The sequence below is a fragment of the Anabrus simplex genome, chromosome 2 (assembly GCF_040414725.1).
Source record: "Anabrus simplex isolate iqAnaSimp1 chromosome 2, ASM4041472v1, whole genome shotgun sequence".
Classification (NCBI taxonomy): domain Eukaryota; kingdom Metazoa; phylum Arthropoda; class Insecta; order Orthoptera; family Tettigoniidae; genus Anabrus; species Anabrus simplex.
In genome coordinates, this window is record NC_090266.1 from 1,089,235,408 (window position 1) to 1,089,256,511 (window position 21,104).

The window sequence follows — 21,104 nt, forward strand, 5'->3', positions numbered from 1 at the left end:
TTGATTCACAAACGAAAGAAAAATAAAGCCTCCACTGTATCTAAGTCTTCCGAGTGCAAACTTGTGTGAGATGTTAATCACACTGGTGTTTATCATGTGTTAGTAGGGACACTGACTTTTTGGTAATAAAATCTCATGATAGCATTGAAGAAATCTTACAGCAGAGTGGTGTTTACAGCTATAAATGAAATTCCATAACGGTATTATTTCGCATAAAACATACCGTTTATTGATTGACATGAAGAAATGATCATATAGGTGTATTATTTAAATAAAATAAAAATTACCAAGGAAATGGGAAGGTGGCACTGTGATAAACAGTACTGCAGTTTTGTGAACTGATGAATAATTACTTTTAATGTTGCCCTCAGTAGCATACACAGGAAGATATGACTAACGACACAATAGCATGCCCTAGAAAGTTCATATGGAGGATAAAGAAATATTGCTGGATAAAATCTCTTTTAAACTTGAATGAAAAAACACTTTTAACCATACATCAGTTGACTCGTTAGGTTATCATGCTGTGTAACTTTAATTTATGGGCTGTAATACCCTTAAAATGGTCACGGAATGATGAACATCCTTCAGTCATCACTGTTTCATAGATAATGCAACTATGGGGTCTGCTTGTTTTTTTCTTTAATTTGTCACTACATTTTCATATTATGAAAACGGCTTCTCACCATCAGCATAGGAAACAGTTATCCACAACATTTTTAACAGCATTCTCACTGAAGACAAGATGTTCAGTACTTAGTCCTAGGAACATTTTCAGTAGATTACTGTCTCCACCATTCTGTTAATTTTCAACAACAAGATTTTTCAGGGTAAAATAACCTTACTTCAATACAATCTCAAATAAATTTTGCAAGAAAGGCCTCCTTTTTCTACAGTTCTCCAAGGTGACATCAAGGCAGTTAGATGTAATTTGTCTGGTGTCAAGTAATTTGCCAACAGAACAATTACAGATGCCTGCTGGATCAGCTGAAATCAAAGCATTCATCTTTGTGACAGATTTTGTTCAAACCTGTTTGAACTGGCTAACAAGAATGGATTTTGTTAAGAGTTCACTGACTCTGAAGGAGGCTCTTCATTTATTCTTTGAAACAACTGTGTGCACCTAATGAAAAGCTGTGTTTCATATCTTGTACCTTGTAGTACAGCCAGTGAATGAAAGGATACTTTGACCTGTCCAGTAATTCAGTCAATGATGTAGTGTCTTTGCAGTGCTCAGCAACAAAAGTCACTGACAGAATCATTCTGCAAATTTCTGGGGTCATGATTTTTTATATATTGGATTGTAGAACTACATTCTTCACCATTGTTGTAGAACTCAAAAAATAATGTCCACAAAGTTGTTTTTTTTTTTTTTTTTTTTTGTAGGTAAAAGTAGGGTTACCATATGTCCTTTTCCCAGACACGTCTTCTTTTTAAGGCAAGAAAATGTGGTGCAGGTTTCACAAAAATCTACAAAATGTCCTCTCTTTTGTGAACCGAGAAAATAATGCTACTTTTGAACAAAGGAAATCAGTTGTCACTGTAATTAATCAGGGTTTTTTTTTTAACAATTTGCTTTACGTCGCACTGACACAGATAAATCTTATAGCGATGATGGGATAGGAAAGGCCCAGGAGTGGGAAGGAAGCAGCCATGGCCTTAATTAAGGTACAGCCCCAGCATTTTCCTGGTGTGAAAATGAGAAACCATGGAAAACCATCTTCAGAGCTGCCGACAATGGGATTCAAACTCACTACCACCTGGATGAAAGCTCAGCTCACAACAGTGCAACACCCCCCTCCCTAGTAATAAATAAATGCAACTGTAATACTTTTGACAAAAAAAATCTATCTTTGATTTGATAAATTTCTTTTTGTTTTCTTTGGTGGCATCATTAGGAAGTTGTCTATCCTATATTCAAGCGGTATGTTCTGTCTTCTGCATTTGTTCTTTGATGTTGCTTCTGCTAGCCTTGGAGGTTGAGGTAAAGTTGCGTTTTTTATTTGAGATAGTGGTGTGTCTTTTGTATCAAATTATGTTATGAACTTAAATGCAAAATGCCGAGAGGAAAGTCAGTGTTTAGTGATGTGCTTATGGGGGAAATACAAATCATTCAGAAGAGGAAGAAACTAACAAGAAGTAGATTATTTTGATTTGCCCTGCTGTAACATACATATCAGTTGCTAATAAAGGTAAATCTTCTAATTATTGCAAAGGTTAAAATTGGATAGTATTAATCTAAACGGGTATTTATAATTATAGAGTATAATACTGTTACATTATTTTCAGGTGCAGTGGATCTAGAAGCACATGAAAACAGTTCTAAACACACAAAACATCTACAGGCTGTAAGCTCATATTCCAAACTTGCAAAGTTTTTTTGTTCCAAATCAAAGTAAAGATAAAGATCTGGTGTGTGCAGTTGAAGGTATTCTGTCGTTTCATGCAGTTCGTCACCACCATAGCCTTAAGTCAATGGACTGCACAAGTAAATTACAAACAGTTCTGTACAAAGACTCTACAATTGCTAAGCAATTTTATGTGCTCGCACCAAAGCTGAAGCTATTGTTACATCTGTTTCATCACCACATTCAATAGACGTTATTGTAGGTGTGCTGGGTGGTATTTCTTGCTTTAGTGTTGCAACAGTTGGAAGCAGCCAAGGTCCTATGAAAGTGTTCCCTATTCTAATACAATTCTTCAATTTCAAAACAGGTGGGATCAATACAAAAGTGACTGAAATGAAATGCACCCCTAATGAAAAATCGGACACAATAGCCACATACATAAAGGACACATTAGAAACACTTGGTATAGAAAAGAAAGTTGTGGCTTTTGCTGGCGATAATGCTAACACTAATTTTGGTGGAATCGGAATGTGTTCAGCCACTTGAAAAAGTTCTTAAGTTCAAAATTGGTAGGAATGAGTTGTCCAGCACATGTACTGCACAATTATGTGCAACATGGTTTTGGTTCCAGGTGGAAGACTGATATTGATTCAGTTGATTTGAAAATATTCAATTACTTTTCCATTTATACTTTACGTACAGATTAGTTAAAAGAATTTTGTGATGTTGTTGAGGTTAGATACCACCAGTTGTTATACCATACAAAAACTAGGTCGTTGTCTGTGTTTCCTTATATTGAGAGTTTGATTTGTATGTTTCCAGCATTGAAATCTTACATTTTTCCTCACAGTTCTATTTCTATGGTACTTAAAAGATTTTTTGAGGATGAATTAAGTGAAGCTAGGTTATTGTTTGTTCACTCATTGATGTCAGTTTTCAACAATAATATACTGAACTTGGAGAAGGAATCAAGTTCTGTAGATGAATCATTTTCTATCTTAGAATCTACCAGTACTTTAGAAAATCTGGATGGAGTGTACAAGCATAATTATATGCCCTTAAAAATAAAGGCAATGCTTACACTTAAAAGGTAAGAAGGTCACTCACAGGAATATGACAGCTTTGGAAAACGGATGACAGTTGCGTATAGTTTTGCTGTGAATATCTACAGAAGTGGTTAGCTTAATATCAACAGTTCACACCATTCAAGTGTATGCAGCCCTCAAGAATTCCTATTTGGGAGGATGTTGAAAATGGTATCACATAATTCAGTAAACAAACAAATGTAAGAGTTAATGATAAATTGTGCCTTGATTAGTTTTGTAATTTTATAAAATTTTTGAATGACTGTCAAAGGGAACAAAATTGACTAGAACCTGAAGTGTGGTGTGCATATTTCAGTTAGTCATCTAGTGTTGTTTGTCATTCTGAACTGTTGAAAATTGCCAATTTTTTATTTTTTCTATACCTAGACATAATGCTATCATGGAACACGCAGTCGACCAAAGGCAGGAATAGAGTTAAAATAGAAACCATACAAGGTGTAGTGTGTGTCCAGTACAATTTAAAACACTTGAACTGCCTGAGCTTTTATGAATACTTGTTGGGAAACAAAACACTTTTAAGAGAGATTTCTTCGTCCTCTAAATACGAGGAGTGTTTTTTAAGTAAGTGCCGTTTTGATATAAAAAAAGTAATGCAGTTTTTTAAACAATTCTTTTTTAACATATAAGCCTGTACCTTATACTACTTCTCAACCTAAGTTCCAGGCATATTAAGGCACTTGTCATATCAGATTGTTAGCTTCTGAATTCCATCCTCATAGAAATTTGCCGCCTGATGTGTCAGCCACTGCCGCACAGTTGTTTACCTCCTAAATGCCTTTTCAGGTGCAGGAACGAGTGGTAGTCACTAGGCGCTAGGTCAGGACTGTACAGAGGATGATAAAATTGTTCCCAACCAAATGAAGCGATGAGATCTTGGATACAATTAGCCGTGTGAGGTCGCACATTGTCATGAAGCAAAAGAATCCCCCTTGTGAGCATGCCATGCCATTTGTTTTGGATTGCGTGAACACAACTTCCAATAATCTAAGCATCCTAAAACCATTTCTTAAAGAACACTCCTTGAAATTTGAGGCAACTCATAACTTAATGACAAAATTGTAAAGTGTCTGTTTTCTCAAACCTTTGCATCAACTTTTTGCACCAAGTCTTCAGTAATGACAGATGGTCACTCACTACATTTCTTGTCATGGACATTACTATGGCCTTCTTTGAATGCTCTCTTACCATTCCTTTGCTCACAGTGTGTTCTCCATACACTTCACTAGTCTACCAATGAATTTCAACAGCTTTCACGCCTTCTCCCTTTAAAAATCAAATCACAGCACATACTTCACACTCAACGGGACCGCCAATTGTCAGAGGCATTTTCAATATGCACAAACAAACGTAAATGTGGGCGAATGCTTCTGTAATGGCGTTTGTAGCTAGTCTACAGATGTGTGTACTGAGCGCGCATGCTCTGAATGACGATCGAAGCGCTTCAGTGGTCATATTTAAAAATAGTACTAACTTAAAAAGCATGCTTCGTATTTGTGGCATAAAATTGAAAAAGACAATAATGAGATAATTGAATTTAATATAATAATAATAATAATAATAATAATAATAATAATAATAATAATAATAATAATAATAATAATTTCGTGTGGCTATTTCTAGCCGAGTGCAGCCCTTGTAAGGCAGACCCTCTGATGAGGGTGGGCGGCATCTGCCATGTGTAGGTAACTGCGTGTTATTGTGGTGGAGGATGGTGTTGTGTGTAGTGTGTGAGTTGCAGGGATGTTGGGGACAGGACAAACACCCAGCCCCCGAGCCGTTCGAATTAACCAATGAAGGTTAAAATCCTGACCTGGGCGGGAATTGAACCCGGGACCCTCTGAACCGAAGGCCAGTACGCTGATCATTCAGCCAACGAGTTGAACAATTTAATTATGATGAATAAACTCTCCAGGCACTGCATGTTTAGTGTTAAAATAACCACGGAAAGTCACTGTTTTAGTTTAGGGTAGTTTTACATGGCTTATTTTTTTGTAAACTGCATGATTTTATCAATAAGGTATATCCTCTTTTTTTTTTTTTTTTTTTTAATGATGGACGTATGGTAACCGTAGGTATAGGTGACAGCATAGAACCTTGAATTCCATCTAGTTATCAGGGGAGATGGGAATAACTTTGCTTTGGAAGGGTCATTGTATTTCTCCTGAAGATATTGCATGTACCTGTGTTTCTGTTAAGTGTATTAAAACCTTGCATTTTTACTTTGGTCAACATACCCCTTCAATTCAGAAAATTCACCACTCCATAGGTTCCCCATCAGATGTAATTTTTGCACCCAACAATGAACATGTATGAGATTGTCTCCAAGAAGTACTTGCCTGGATTCAACACTTTGTCACGTATTTGGCAGAATCACTCACCACACACACATAAAATTCCCAAAACTCTCACAAAATTTGTTCAAAAACTCTACAATTGCTTGGATATACTCCATAGCTGTTGTGGTCCCCAGCATCTTAACACCACCAACAAATATCTTGAGTTTCTAGCTAAACTCCTGTACCTTAAACAGTACACCAACAGTGCACTGGTCCTTTAGACCTGTTGTTTCATCGTAACGAATATGGTATATATATTTTTTTGTCAGCAACATTTCTTTTCAGCCGCTCCCCATGATGTAACCACAGCTTTGGCAAGTAAGTTTTTCTTAAGGTGTCGGCTGTTGGTAGATCACCAAGCCCTGCGATAAAAATAGTGTATTCATGACATTTATTGCAATATTGTCAATGAATTTTGAGGGTATGTTGCTTTTCTCCCTCTCTCTCTTTTTTCTCTCTTTCTCTTTCCCTTTCTCTCTCTCTCTCTCTCACGGGCAGAAAATAGACATTAATGGACCTACCTTTGATGTATTTTCTCAACCAATTATGGAGCCTAGGATCATCATCCTTCTCCAGCAGAACATTTGCCTCCAAGAATGCTTGGATGGTAAGAGAAATAAATTCTCTTTTATCAGTTTTTAAGTATTTTTGTGTTTGTAAAAGTTTCTGCTACAGTCATCTGCATTTTAGCAGATGCTCGTTTTTTTAAAATTTTTTAAATTTTATGATGTTCATTATCTCGACAGTGCTTTATGCTGGCGACTTTCTGCAGCCAGTCAATTCTTAATGTTGCAGAACTAGCAAACCATGATTTGTTTTGTATTATTGGAAACATAAAAGCCTTCATTCTCAAACTCACTTTTGTGCCATTATATCTACTTCACTTTTGGCATAATTGCCTGCATGTACCTGACAGCCATAAGTTTGTATCTGATCACCACATTGTCCGTTTGGCTGTCAATAGTTATGTCACCATGCACAACAGACCTAGTGGCAGAACTATGCAGTTTCTGAACTGCTGCTCATCTGTACTGCTACCATAGCAACGATACATCCACAAACATCCACCAAGCTGCATCAGAAAAAAGTGTGATACATCTGTGAACAGATCATTGTGCCATTGATAGGGTTTCTAGTCCTGACCTTTAAGAAGGCACTAATCTTGGGCCACTTTGAGGTTTTTTCTTACAGATTGTACAAAATTGTGTTGATTATCTTCCTAGTCAATACTCAGTAATCAAAATTTCATTCATTACCTTTTAAAACTGTATTACATGCACCTTTGTGTTGCCTTGTTGCAACAAAAACTGTGTATTGAGTATTGACTAGGAGGATAATCAACATAATCTTGTACAATTTGTAAGAAGTTAAACCATCAGTACAGATCTAGTATGAGATTTATAGTCTGTAATAGCACTTTGGGGTCTTCTTGACCTTAAGCCTGCCTCTCTTAAGTCTGCTGTGAATTGTTTGGTCACTGGCATTTTCACCAATATCTGCCCTCAGATCGTTTTGCTGGTCATGAGCTGTAGCATTTGGCCACCAAAGTGCAGAGTTCACCACCTATGGGTCTTCCCTGGCTGAAGTTTTCTACCTTGGCTGGGTCTCCTAGTGTATAGCCCTGTTTCGGTGAATTTTTTTTCAGGCCCTACTTTGTTGTTTAAAGGGGTCTAACATGTAGGTCATCAGCCCTTAGGCCCTGCCAACAACAGATTAAGTCACATTATGGCCTACAACCAGTGTGCAAATAGTTATGATTCCTGGCAACAATGTGACCGTTCGAACGGTTTCTACTTCCGATAGATACCACATTTTGTCTGAATGAACATAAACAAGCCATACAAAAATGAGCTCTTCACTGACAGATGTGTGGAATAAAAAAGGTGCATAAACATAGAAAAAATGAAGAGACAAAAAAGATAAAGAATTATTAATATAGTTGGATCAAAGAACACAGGACACACGTAAAGAGAGTAAAAGTTGTATACAGAAAGATAGGAAAATGAATAGGATTAACATAGTGACAGGTCCTTTTGCATTTTCTTGCTTGTCCTTGTCTCGTCTTTCTATTGATCTACTTTGTATCTTGCTTGTCGTTGTGTTGATTCTATTGTGTGTTTCTATTCCTGTTCCTTTCATGTTCTTATCTTTCTGTGAATGACCTGATTTTTCACTTGGTTTTTTGGGCTCCATTACTTGATTACTTATTTTTAATTTTTGTTACTGTACTGGTTTTCTTCCTTCATAAATTACATGACTGACTGACTCATAATAATGTGAAAAAATCAGTCATAAAATTTGGATTTTCATATGTAGACAACAGACCTGACATTGCACTTGGTTACTTAAATTGATCCCTGTTATGTACAACTCAACTGAAAATTAACTTATTTTGTACTTATATTTGTTACTTTATTTTCCAGGGTTTCCTCAATTTGCAGTGGTCTCGTTGGAAGCGTGTTCTTTTTACCAGAACAATAGCTATTGTGCCTACCTTTTTTGTGGCATTTTATAGTCAGATAAATGATCTCTCAGATATGAATGACATTTTAAATGCTGTCATGAGTTTGCAGCTACCATTTGCTGTGATACCTACAATAGCTTTCTCAAGCAATCAGCAAATAATGGGAGAGTTCAAGAATGGAATGTAAGTCTCAGTAAACTGACATATTATTTTCACTGTCATCAGTATATGCTGTTTGTTCAGTATTATATTAATATTGTTTTCACTCATTATATTCATTATTTGTATTTTTATTCATATTGCTGTATTTATTTCAGTCTTACCAAGATTATTGCTGTGCTTTTGTCTGCTGTTGTCATCGCTATCAACATCTATTTTGTGGTGGACACCACCACATCAGGCGTTTCAAATCCAGCACTACTTGCACTTATTTATATTTTTGGCATTTTTTATGTTTTGATGTGCATATATCTTCTCTTGCATATGGTTGTCAGTTTTGGTGGAACAAGACTCAATAACAGCAGGGTAAGTTTATTTATTTTTAATGTCAAGTTTTTTCCTTTTCATGATAAATACCTTAGAAACTAGAAGCTAACAACTAACAACTGGTCCAGATTCTATTTGCACGTGCATACATGCACACACAACGTTATTTTTACCTCAGGTGCATTTTTCTTTACTGTAGAAAGAATGTAATTTTTTTTCAATACTGTACGTGTATTTATTTAAGATCTAAGAAATCACCATGGTAATCACTATTATATAGAATTTACTTGTTATTTATATCTCTATCATTTTTATAAAATTAAATTTAATTTCATTCCTTCTGAGAAACAACAGCTGTTGGCTACTTGACCATTCTTCTTCTTTCTTGCATTATTCCCACTTTGCAATGCAGTCTCTAAAGCTGTTTGACCAATGTCTTGCAGTAATAATAACTTTATGACTTTTACTCTTCTGTATCAAAAGGAAGCAAAAAGGTGCGTGTTCACAAATATAGCCTCTTCCATTGTTTAAGTTGAGTTGATGGTGGCAGTTAGGTAGTAGATTATATTTAAGAAAAGGCATTTAGACGTGTATTCTATAAGAAGAGATTTTTTTCATTTTCGTGAATGTATCTTTTTGGTTTTCCTTAAATTTCCGATCATACACAGTGTATTCTTGAACATTCTACAGGATGATTCAAAAGGTTGCACAGAAACTGAAGTAGCCCATTGAGGGGTCAAAATAGAACAATTTTTGAATAAGAATGGAGGTATAATCTGGGATAAGCCCTGCATTAGAATGAGCCTGGAAATATCAGGAACAACATAATGGACATTTTTTTTTTTTTTCAAAATGTTTGACATTCCTAAACAGTTCAGTGCTGCCAATCAGTGAAGTGATGGTAATTTCTGCACACAGTCAGGATAAACACAGGGCACTGAATGTTGTTCATGAAAACTGTTCGAACTGTTGCCTACCATATAAGGTGCATGTGATACTTCCATATATACATCAAAATACCAGTAATTAACATAGTCTAAATCAAACGTATAAATAAATAAATAAAAATACCGGTATACATATGGTGCATGGCAGTTAGAGTATGAATAATGTTATTAGCTTTATGTCCCATTAACTACTTTTTCAGTTTTTCGGAGATGCTGTGGTGCTGAAAGTTTCTCCCGCAGGAGTTCTTTTATGTGCCAGTAAATTTGTGAAAATTTAGATTTTATAATTCCATCTTTACAATACTGTAATTGTCTTTATTAAAAAGACTACATTAAATTACACTCGTGAAACCTGTTTCGTCCTCTTATAGGACATCTTCCGTCACAAATACAAATACATAACATTAAAAATAAGGCGAGGGCACATTAAAATAAGTAAATGCAAAGTCTTTGTATCCTGTGACGCGGCGTGATAGCGTCTTGTCAATCTTCAATGTTAAAATGGTGCAGCATGAACATGATATGAAGCATGAAGTCCAATTAAAATCGTATGTTAAAACTGTTGTTCAAAACAACGAATTGTCAATTATAAAACACCGTAAGTGGCTATGCAAATAAAATTATGTGCATATTGTACATAAAACAGTGTTGTGATGATGCCACATTATAATAGCTTTTTTGATTAGGAGGTGGAGTTATACTGATGCAAGTTGAACCTGATTGTGTGTTGACAATAGGGGTTTTGTACAACCTCCCAAGATGAACAGAGTATAAACGGCACCGGTAGCTGCAGGAAGGGTCACAGCTTGGTCACGTGTCACAGCTGATAGTTTCTCTCGCTATAGCTGCTGCATTCACAAGTACGTACAACTTAGTTTAAAACCTGTTCTTTAAAGAGAAAAAATATCCAGTCTTTCTTTCTTTCTTTCTTTCTTTCTTTCTTTCTTTCTTTCTTTCTTTCTTTCTTTCTTTCTTTCTTGAGGAGTTTGTTTGGGATTGAAGCGTCCTTTTTCCTAGTCTCAAGCCATACTTAATATTTCACCCAATAATATTATTCAATTTACTATACACACACATCACTATTAACGTTTATGTGCACACGAAAGACCAAGTGTGATGTGAAATATTAGGAACCATTGCAAGACTATCAATATGAGATAAGATACTAACTGAGCCCTTACGAGCCTGTAGGAGTGTCATTTCCATGAACGTAGTGAACAAACAAATGAATTTAGTGTAATTACAACCGTATTTCAGTAAAATCAAGAAATTGGTTAATAAGAGTGATTATATGTGGTGATGGTTGAAACAACAATACTGAAACACATGTTGGCAGAGGTTCATGGAGAGTTATTAATTTCTGAATTAGTAAACTTTGTTGTAATGCATATTGTGATCACCTATTTTTCCAGTGTCCACAATATGCATTACAACAACGTTTACTAATTCAGAAATTAATAAATCTCCACGTACCTCTGCCAACATGTGTTTCAGTATTGTTGTTTCAACCATCACCGCATATAATCACTCTTATTAACCAATTTCTTGGTTCTACTGAAATACGGTTGTAATTACACTAAATTCATTTGTTTGTTCACTACGTTCATGGAAATGACACTCCTACAGGCTCGTAAGGGCTCAGTTAGTATCTTATCTCATATTGATAGTCTTGCAATGGTTCCTAATATTTCACATCACACTTGGTCTTTCGTGTGCACATAAATGTTAATAGTGATGCGTGTGTATAGTAAATTGAATAATATTATTGGGTGAAATATTAAGTATGGCTTGAGACTGGGAAAAAGGACGCTTCAATCCCAAACAAACTCCTCAAGAAAGAAAGAAAGAAAGAAAGAAAGAAAGAAAGAAACTGGATATTTTTTCTCTTTAAAGAACAGGTTTTAAACTAAGTTGTACGTACTTGTGAATGCAGCAGCTATAGCGAGAGAAACTATCAGCTGTGACACGTGACCAAGTTGTGACCCTTCCTGCAGCTACCGGTGCCGTTTATACTCTGTTCATCTTGGGAGGTTGTACAAAACCCCTATTGTCAACACACAATCAGGTTCAACGTGCATCAGTATAACTCCACCTCCTAATCAAAAAAGCTATTATAATGTGGCATCATCACAACACTGTTTTGTGTACAATATGCACATAATTTTATTTGCATAGCCACTTACGGTGTTTTATAATTGACAATTCGTTGTTTTGAACAACAGTTTTAACATACGATTTTAATTGGACTTCATGCTTCATATCATGTTCACGCTGCACCATTTTAAACATTGAAGATTGACAAGACGCTATCACACCGCGTCACAGGATACAAAGACTTTGCATTTACTTATTTTAATGTGCCCTCGCCTTATTTTTAATGTTATGTATTTGTATTTGTGACTGAAGATGTCCCATAAGAGGACGAAACATGTTTCACGAGTGTAATTTAATGTAGTCTTTTTAATAAAGACAATTACAGTATTGTAAAGGTGGAATTATAAAATCTAAATTTTCACAAGTTGATACTTTGACAATACGGGCTCTAATATGAAATTTATAATGTGCAATGCCAGTAAATCTGCTGACACGAGGCCGACGTATTTGAGTACCTTTAAATACCACTGGACTGCCAGGATTGAACCTGCCAAGTTGGGGTCAGAAGGCCAGTGTCTCAACCATCTGAGCCACTCAGCCAGTCCCAATTAGAGTATGGTTCCAGTGTATGGGACCCTCACCAGGATTACTTGATTCGAGAACTGAAAAAGAAACGGCCAAAAATAGCAGCACGATTTGTAGTTTGACAGCATGGCCGTGAGACAATGTACAATTTATTCACCAGTGATATTATGAGTTCTCATTTGAAATACGTAAGGCTGTAAGTTATCACTTGTCGGCAACGTCAGCGGGAAATACCGGCACAGCACACACTTGTCTCTTAGTAAGGTTTTCAAAGTCTTACAACGAGGGATACACTCGTATTGGAACACGTAGGTATACAGTGACAAAATGTGTCACTGGGAATGTAATTCATGAGAAAAGTTAATATTTGTTCTTGTCACTGGTTAACATCGAAATCAGTGTGTTCCTTTTTTCATTAACACAGTCATGTAATCAGCCGCCATGGTCCACATTCTTATGATCTGCTCTAATACATGCAACTCTTGTAGTTCACCACAAGTGGACCACTCCATGTCTTGGAGGTATGTTGTAGATTTTTCCCGTTTTGTGTTAATTAGGTACTCTCGCAGAAGTATCGACTGATCTGGAATGTACAGATGCATGTGTGTGCTTGTGAATGATGTGATTACTGTAGACATGTGCGTGTGAGAATTTAAGTTTTATTTTGTTTTTGACGTTATTCTGTTGTTAAATACACTGACTGACAGAGCAAATGCAACACCAAGAAGGAGTGGTCAGAACTTACGCCAATTGCAGGGTAGACTGACGTCACTGAGGTATGCTCATGATGTGAAATGCGCCGCTGTGCTGCGCACGTAGCGAACGATAAATGGGACACGGCGTTGGCGAATGGCCCACTTCGTACCGTGATTTCTCAGCCGACAGTCATTGTAGAACGTGTTGTCGTGTGCCACAGGACACGTGTATAGCTAAGAATGCCAGGCCGCCGTCAATGGAGGCATTTCCAGCAGACAGACGACTTTACGAGGGGTATGGTGATCGGGCTTAGAAGGGCAGGTTGGTCGCTTCGTCAAATCGCAGCCGATACCCATAGGGATGTGTCCACGGTGCAGCGCCTGTGGCGAAGATGGTTGGCGCAGGGACATGTGGCACGTGCGAGGGGTCCAGGCGCAGCCCGAGTGACGTCAGCACGTGAGGATCGGCGCATCCGCCGCCAAGCAGTGGCAGCCCCGCACGCCACGTCAACCGCCATTCTTCAGCATGTGCAAGACACCCTGGCTGTTCCAATATCGACCAGAACAATTTCCCGTCGATTGGTTGAAGGAGGCCTGCACTGCCGGCGTCCGCTCAGAAGACTACCATTGACTCCACAGCATAGACGTGCACGCCTGGCATGGTGCCGGGCTAGAGCAACTTGGATGAGGGAATGGCGGAACGTCGTGTTCTCCGATGAGTCACGCTTCTGTTCTGTCAGTGATAGTCACCGCAGAAGTGTGTGGCGTCGGCGTGGAGAAAGGTCAAATCCGGCAGTAACTGTGGAGCGCCCTACCGCTAGACAACGCGGCATCATGGTTTGGGGCGCTATTGCGTATGATTCCATGTCACCTCTAGTGCGTATTCAAGGCACGTTAAATGCCCACCGCTACGTGCAGCATGTGCTGCGGCCGGTGGCACTCCCGTACCTTCAGGGGCTGCCCAATGCTCTGTTTCAGCAGGATAATGCCCGCCCACACACTGCTCGCATCTCCCAACAGGCTCTACGAGGTGTACAGATGCTTCCGTGGCCAGCGTACTCTCCGGATCTCTCACCAATCGAACACGTGTGGGATCTCATTGGACGCCGTTTGCAAACTCTGCCCCAGCCTCGTACGGACGACCAACTGTGGCAAATGGTTGACAGAGAATGGAGAACCATCCCTCAGGACACCATCCGCACTCTTATTGACTCTGTACCTCGACGTGTTTCTGCGTGCATCGCCGCTCGCGGTGGTCCTACATCCTACTGAGTCGATGCCGTGCGCATTGTGTAACCTGCATATCGGTTTGAAATAAACATCAATTATTCTTCCGTGCCGACTCTGTTTTTTCCCCAACTTTCATCCCTTTCGAACCACTCCTCCTTGGTGTTGCATTTGCTCTGTCAGTCAGTGTACAATAATACTGAACAGTTACTGGTAGTAATTTACATAGCAACGCATTAATGTGTGAAGCATTTATTTGTGATTTTGGGTAATTACAGATACTATTTTCCGGTCTTCAAGCTAAACGTAATAGTCTTTGCTGAACAGTATGGATTATTTAATGTTAAGAACTTCATAATTGGTCCGTATTGAAAAAAGATTTACAATTAAGAGATGAAAGTATATGATTTTCCACCTGTTCAATACAAATTCAAATGTGATATACATTGAAATGTCACATTTTATTCATAAATATTAGGGACCGGTTTTGGCATATTTATTCCATCATCAGCCTAAAGTTAGATAAGGACACAGGTAAATTACATACATGTCAATACATAAATAAACTTTCTACCATATTGGCATTTCATAATAGCGTTGATATTGAACCCGAGTGACTTAGGCCCAAAGTCAGTCATGATTTGATTGATAAAATAAAATATGGTACATTTATTGAAATACAGAAGTGTAGTTGAAAATATTTCATCTGTGTAATGTCGAAATATGAGCGAGGAAGGACGACAGACTGGAGCCTGACGGATTAGCTCGACACAACAACATTTAGCTACTTCACAGCAGGGGATCTCATTAGTTGGCGAACAAGGAAATACAAGTCCACAAATAAGTCTTGGTCAGAAAGAGAAAGGGGGTAGGTGATACAAAGGAAGCTCGCAACATGAGTACTGCGCTGGGATATTTTTGGTAGGACGGAGATTCCCGTGACGTCATGGAAAGCTACAGCGGTTGCGAGGACATTCGCTAGCCTAGGTTCGGGCAGGTGGAGATTTAAATCACGTGACCGCTTGTCGGCCAATCGCTAAAATTTGATGGATGACCCAGGGATACCATCTTAAGGAATGATGGATGAGATATTCTCGTAACTTCAAAAGTAATCAGTAATAAATTATTGTGAGTACACGGATCGATGTAATGAATTTATTAGATGTCACGCATGGAAAAATAATCAATAATTATTGGCAAATTAAATAAATTGGAGGCTGGATTTCTTGGAAACCAGACAGCTTGAATGTCATTGGCTGGACGAAGACCACGTTGTAAGGGACGCTTCCGAAGGCGCGAAATGTGAGGAGCTAAATCCACCCGTATCTCCTAAATCTGTGATCACTAGGAGTTCATATATAATCCAGCAAATATGCTAGCGGAGTGGATTAATTTGATATAAATTTTAAAGTCCAATTCGGAGTGCAAGTACCGATATTAAAAATCCACCCCTTCCCTCAGGGGTATGACGTCAATGAATCCGCGAGGGAAAGCTTCATCCATATATACGGGACAAGGTATCCTCGCCACCACACTTGAAATGAATCTCTGGAGCTGAACTGTCGGTCGCAGCTAACTTAGAATTCTACGGGCGTACAGTAACTCAACATTTAATGGCGCGGGCATCCGCCAGTGTTTAGAAAATGTGATCGCGCTCAAGCAACATGAACTGGAAATAGTTAACGTAGGACAGTGTTTGTCAGTTATAAATATCAGTGAAGTAAATTAATTGCACTGTAGGAGAGTAATATAAATTGTACCACAATAAGTACGTAAATAACATACTGTGTGACGAACAGTACTTTAAGGGAATAATAGCCTGTACTTTGCAATATTGAACCGCTATCATGAACACTTCAAGAAGGCCGTATGAAACGGGCGTATCACGTCGGACGACATAAATCGCGACGGGCGTAAAATTTGACACCTCGTCGTACGTGTCCAGGTCCATTGTGCGGTAATTGGACAAAGATTAAAATAGTGTAAAAATATTAAATTTTTGGGTCTAGGATATTAATTTGTTGTATAAAAGTTAAAGTGTTCAGTGTTAACGTTGTCAATGGTGAAGTTTTGTGATAATTAAGGTATTAGTGTAAAATGGTAATGTGCCAGGAAATCTTTTGTGGAACTACGCCATCAAGAATGGAGGATTAAATAGCAGAGAGGGGCCGAAAGGAGCCTCTCATCTGCAAAGCTGTAATGGAATACCGAGAAACTAAGATAAGTACATAATGTAAATAATATTTGGGAAATGTTATCGTGATGGGAAAAATGGGAATAATTTTATTAGACTTGGTTACCTTCTGTAACAAGATGAGTCGCTTAACGACCCCATCCTAAATTTGTAGCACGGACAGTAGTAAATATAACAATGTAAATAATCGGGTCTCTTTTTATGTATTCAGTTTGTTGGAGATGTAAATTTTTGTAGATATAGGGTAGTACGTTAAGTCATGCATGCATTATTATTTTCTTTGTAGTCAAGAATAATTTTCTTTATATTTGATTTTGGTTATTATAGTTAAATAGACCCGATATGTGCTTTTCTGTTTGTCATTTTAACGAGCTATGTAATGACATTGAAGGAAAGTCCAGCCTCGTCATACCAGTTGTGTTTTGTTGTTGATTAGTATGTTCATGTTTTCAAAGTGAAGTTGTTAAATTTGGGAGAAGCGATAATAATAATAAAATTTCCAAGTAAATCATATCTGGATTGATTAGTGCCAAAATAAATCGAAATTGTAAAAGGGGTTATGCGTTAAACATATTAAACGTGGACTACCGTGTAACAGGCGAAAATTAATTTTTTTAAAAATTAATAATAATAATAAATATAATAAAACTACTTTTTTCTTTTTTTTAAAGAAGAATTTTTAAAAAAAAAATTGGATATAATAATAATTCATGTGATATCGGAAATTTAGTGAGCCGTGCGTAATAATAAATTTAAGTGATCAGGTGTTGAGTTTATCAGGAATCATTTAATGACGGGAGGTCGTTTTTAATTCGGAATTAAAGTGTGTGGTAATTTAACTTGATAAATTAATAATATTGAAATTTAAGATCGGTGCTAATAATCCGTACATGTTAATGAACGTGTGGTTTAAATTACGGTCCAATGTTTTCTTTACGAATAAATGTCGTTTCTTAAATTTGCAATTCATTAGCCGGAACACGTAGGACTAATATTACGAAACCATGATTGTCAAATTTTGGTAAATATAATTTCAAAATGTCACGATTATTTGTGGAGAACGAACTAAGGTGTAGATCAAAATGAGATAGAAAAATGTTAAAGAATCTGCAGTCAGATAATAAAAGGTCGTACGATGTCAGAAGTAAATAAATAAAGTCAGTTGATAATTCTGTGAGAAATAAATGAATCAAGGAATATTGAGATAGAAAGGGATATAAATTCCGTACGAGAGACACTTAGGATATAAATGAGTGTAAAATGTACGGGCAGTGTCACAGAGAAATACTGAGTTACGTAGCGGGTAGAATTCGAACCCGTGACAGCATGTACGAAATAAATAGACTGCACAGCTATTCGTCGAGATACTACGGATCTAAGGATAATGAGAGTTCAGAGTCCACATAAATGATCGTATAGTGTAATCATTGTAATGACGAGCGATGACAATCATGATGTCGTGATGATGATAATAATAATAATAATAATAATAATAATAATAATAATAATAATAATAATAATAATAATATTGCAGATAAATGATTGGACCGCCTTAATTAAATAAGCGTTGATAAAGATGTTAGACGGGAATCTAAATGAGAATATGCAACCGATATTATAATAATAATAATGTAAGGACGATGTTAAATCATCGCGGTCAGCTTAATAATAATTGTCATAATAATAACAGTAATGATGCCGTTGGTTGATCAGTGAAATAATAATAATTGCGACCGATATCTTAATATATTTTGGCGGAAGTGACCGGTTCATTAATAATAATAAACTCTTGAGTGACATGAATAATAATAATAATATCTCGAGTCACCTATTCATTAATAATAATAATAACCACAAGAGGGATATACTAATAATAATGATAACATTAATAACCATTTGTGTTTGCGTCCCGCATAATAATGACGATATTAATCAAACGTGACAGTGCCAGGAACCGTTGAGTAATAATAATAATAATAATAATAATAATAATAATAATAATAATAATAATAATAATAATAATTTCAAGGATGCTAATTTCGTGGATAAATGAATATTCTGATGATAGTTAATTAATTAATTGGTGACAACATCCCTCTATTCGTATGTTGAATAATAAGAGTGAGAAATATTATAGTCATTTGTTACCTCGTTATCGTACGGTCTCCGCACGGTATTTCCCACCGCTTCTCGTTATCTCATATGTGGCAGTAGTCTACTGAGGCTACTTTGTAACATCTCAGATCATGTGTAAATAAAATATAAATGCTAATTCAGTGGTATGGCATCAGCTGGACATCGTAAGATAGGAACTGTCCGTGTAATCCATTTTTCGTAATTCACGAGAAACATTACCCAGTCCGAGTACCGGTCTCGGAAAAATGTATATAGCCGGGGTACATCATCTTAGTTAAATCGGGAAGCCGACCGTAACATGGGTTATGCTCGGGCTCCCGATAGAAGGAAGCTATATCCTTGAACAACGGTTCGATTCAAATGGAATCAATCCGTAAGTTATACTCCACTTGTAATTTCTTTCAGAAGCAACCCAGCAACATATTGATACCACTTGCGGTATAGCAAGTGATTTATTTATGTAACATGTGTGGGAATTTAAATATCGTTGCCAAATGTATCAAAGTTTCGTACGTCGGATGGCGTAATAAACTGCTCCTTCTGGCAATTATTTCAAAGGAAACCATTCTCATAATCTTTTTATTGTAGTTAGATGATGCCCTTTTTAAAGTTAACAGTCACTTCCTAGTCCTATCATGGAGTCCTTAAATTCAAGTTTACAATCGAGCCTTCCCCATTTTAATTTTAAATTGCTCCGTTCATTCCCGTGTTCATTTATGCCGCTATATTTATATTTGATGACTTAAATAATGAACCGACACCCCTGAGATAAATGCTAGTCTGGGACTCGGGAGGTGGACGGGTGCAATATGTACAAAATTTTTGAATGTATAAAAACTCTCATATATACCTCTTATAAAATTTACGATAAAGGTAAAATTGATCTATTTACAGTTCTGTGATATCTATTACCTAGTGATGTTTTTGTTACAATTGTGTGTAAAATAACATTCAAAAATTTTGTACATATCAACGCTATTATGAAATGCCAATATGGTAGAAAGTTTATTTGTGTATTGACATGTATGTAATTTACTTGTGTCCTTATCTAACTTTAGGCTGATGATGGCATAAATATGCCGAAACCGGTCCCTAATATTTATGAATAAAATGTGACATTTCAATGTATATCACATTTGAATTTGTATTGAACAGGTGGAAAATCATATACTTTCATCTCTTAATTGTAGAACAGTATGGAAACAGAGCTGAGGAAATAAAATTTTCCATCAGTGAAAAGGTGGAGTATAACTGGCACAAATTAAAAGACAAGCTGAAAAACACAAAGTATTCTACATGTGCGTTTGTTAGCTGGAGCGGCAGCTTCATCTGACATCACACGATCATAACTGATCAACATGGTGTGATGCCGCTCCTCTGAAGTAGTCCCTGCATAATCGATGGCGTTGTATTTGGCAAAAGTTGTACAGACATCTCGCAAACATGATTGTGTTGCTAAATTTCCTATAAGCCATACTTTCATTTAAATTGTACTTTCATATGCAATTTACATTGCAGTTCCATTTATTTGAGCAGCTTGAGGAACAAAATTTGAACATGCAACGATTATGCAATGAAATTTTAAAATCTTATTTTTGTACTAAAATAAATAAAATTTCGTGTGGCTATTTCTAGCCGAGTGCAGCCCTTGTAAGGCAGACCCTCCGACGAGGGTGGGCGGCATCTGCCATATCTTGGTAACTGCGTGTTATTGTGGTGGAGGATAGTGTTATGTGTGGTGTATGAGTTGCAGGGATGTTGGGGACAGCACAAACGCCCAGCCCCCGGACCAATGGAATTAACCAATTAAGGTTAAAATCCCCGACCCGGCCCGGAATCGAACCCGGGACCCTCTGAACCGAAGGCCAGTACGCTGACCATTCAGCCAACGAGTTTTTATTTTTTTTATTTTTGTACTGAAAATCAAGGATGCGACGATTATGCAGTGGCGATGATTATGCGATGGAATATGGTAATTCGTCTCAAGTCTATTCATCTTGTGTGTGCTTGTTTAAACACAGCTGTGTCACATTCAACACAACTCTTACCAATACATGTTACTCAGCATGGCAGACTTTTACCAGCTAAGCACACACTATGGTTATTTTAACTTTAAACACCAGTGTAACAGCTTAGCTCCAATTTTAATATTTTTATTGTGCATATACAAGATTTACTTATTAGGATTGTGCATTTTAGATTAATATCAATGGCAATGTCACACATGACAAAATTTGACTACTGGACTTTAAATTCACTATTTATATCATAATAGACTGAGAGATATTTTGCCTAGTATGCAAAATAATTTGTAATATGTGTGTGATATTTTTAAAGTGTTAATTTGATTGTATTTGCACTATATATTGTCAATTCTAGTATATAGCTGAAGATAACCCATAATGGGGTTGAAATCGGTTCCATTGTATAAGTAATTTGACATCATGTAGGTGGACCTTCATTTTAATTTCTTATTAATGTGAACT

General features: G+C 36.9%; 1 protein-coding gene across 3 annotated transcripts in view; it reads left to right on the forward strand.

Annotated features, from left to right (window-relative positions):
• The window catches only part of Mvl (Malvolio), a 300,000-nt gene that overhangs the window by 250,460 nt on the left and 28,436 nt on the right, over window positions 1–21,104 (forward strand). For all 3 annotated transcript variants that reach the window (XM_067142051.2, XM_067142054.2, XM_067142055.2), the window contains exons 10-11: window positions 8,214–8,437; window positions 8,572–8,779. In XM_067142051.2, the coding sequence (XP_066998152.2) occupies window positions 8,214–8,437; window positions 8,572–8,779 (432 nt within the window). The remainder of the gene's footprint in view (window positions 1–8,213; window positions 8,438–8,571; window positions 8,780–21,104) is intronic.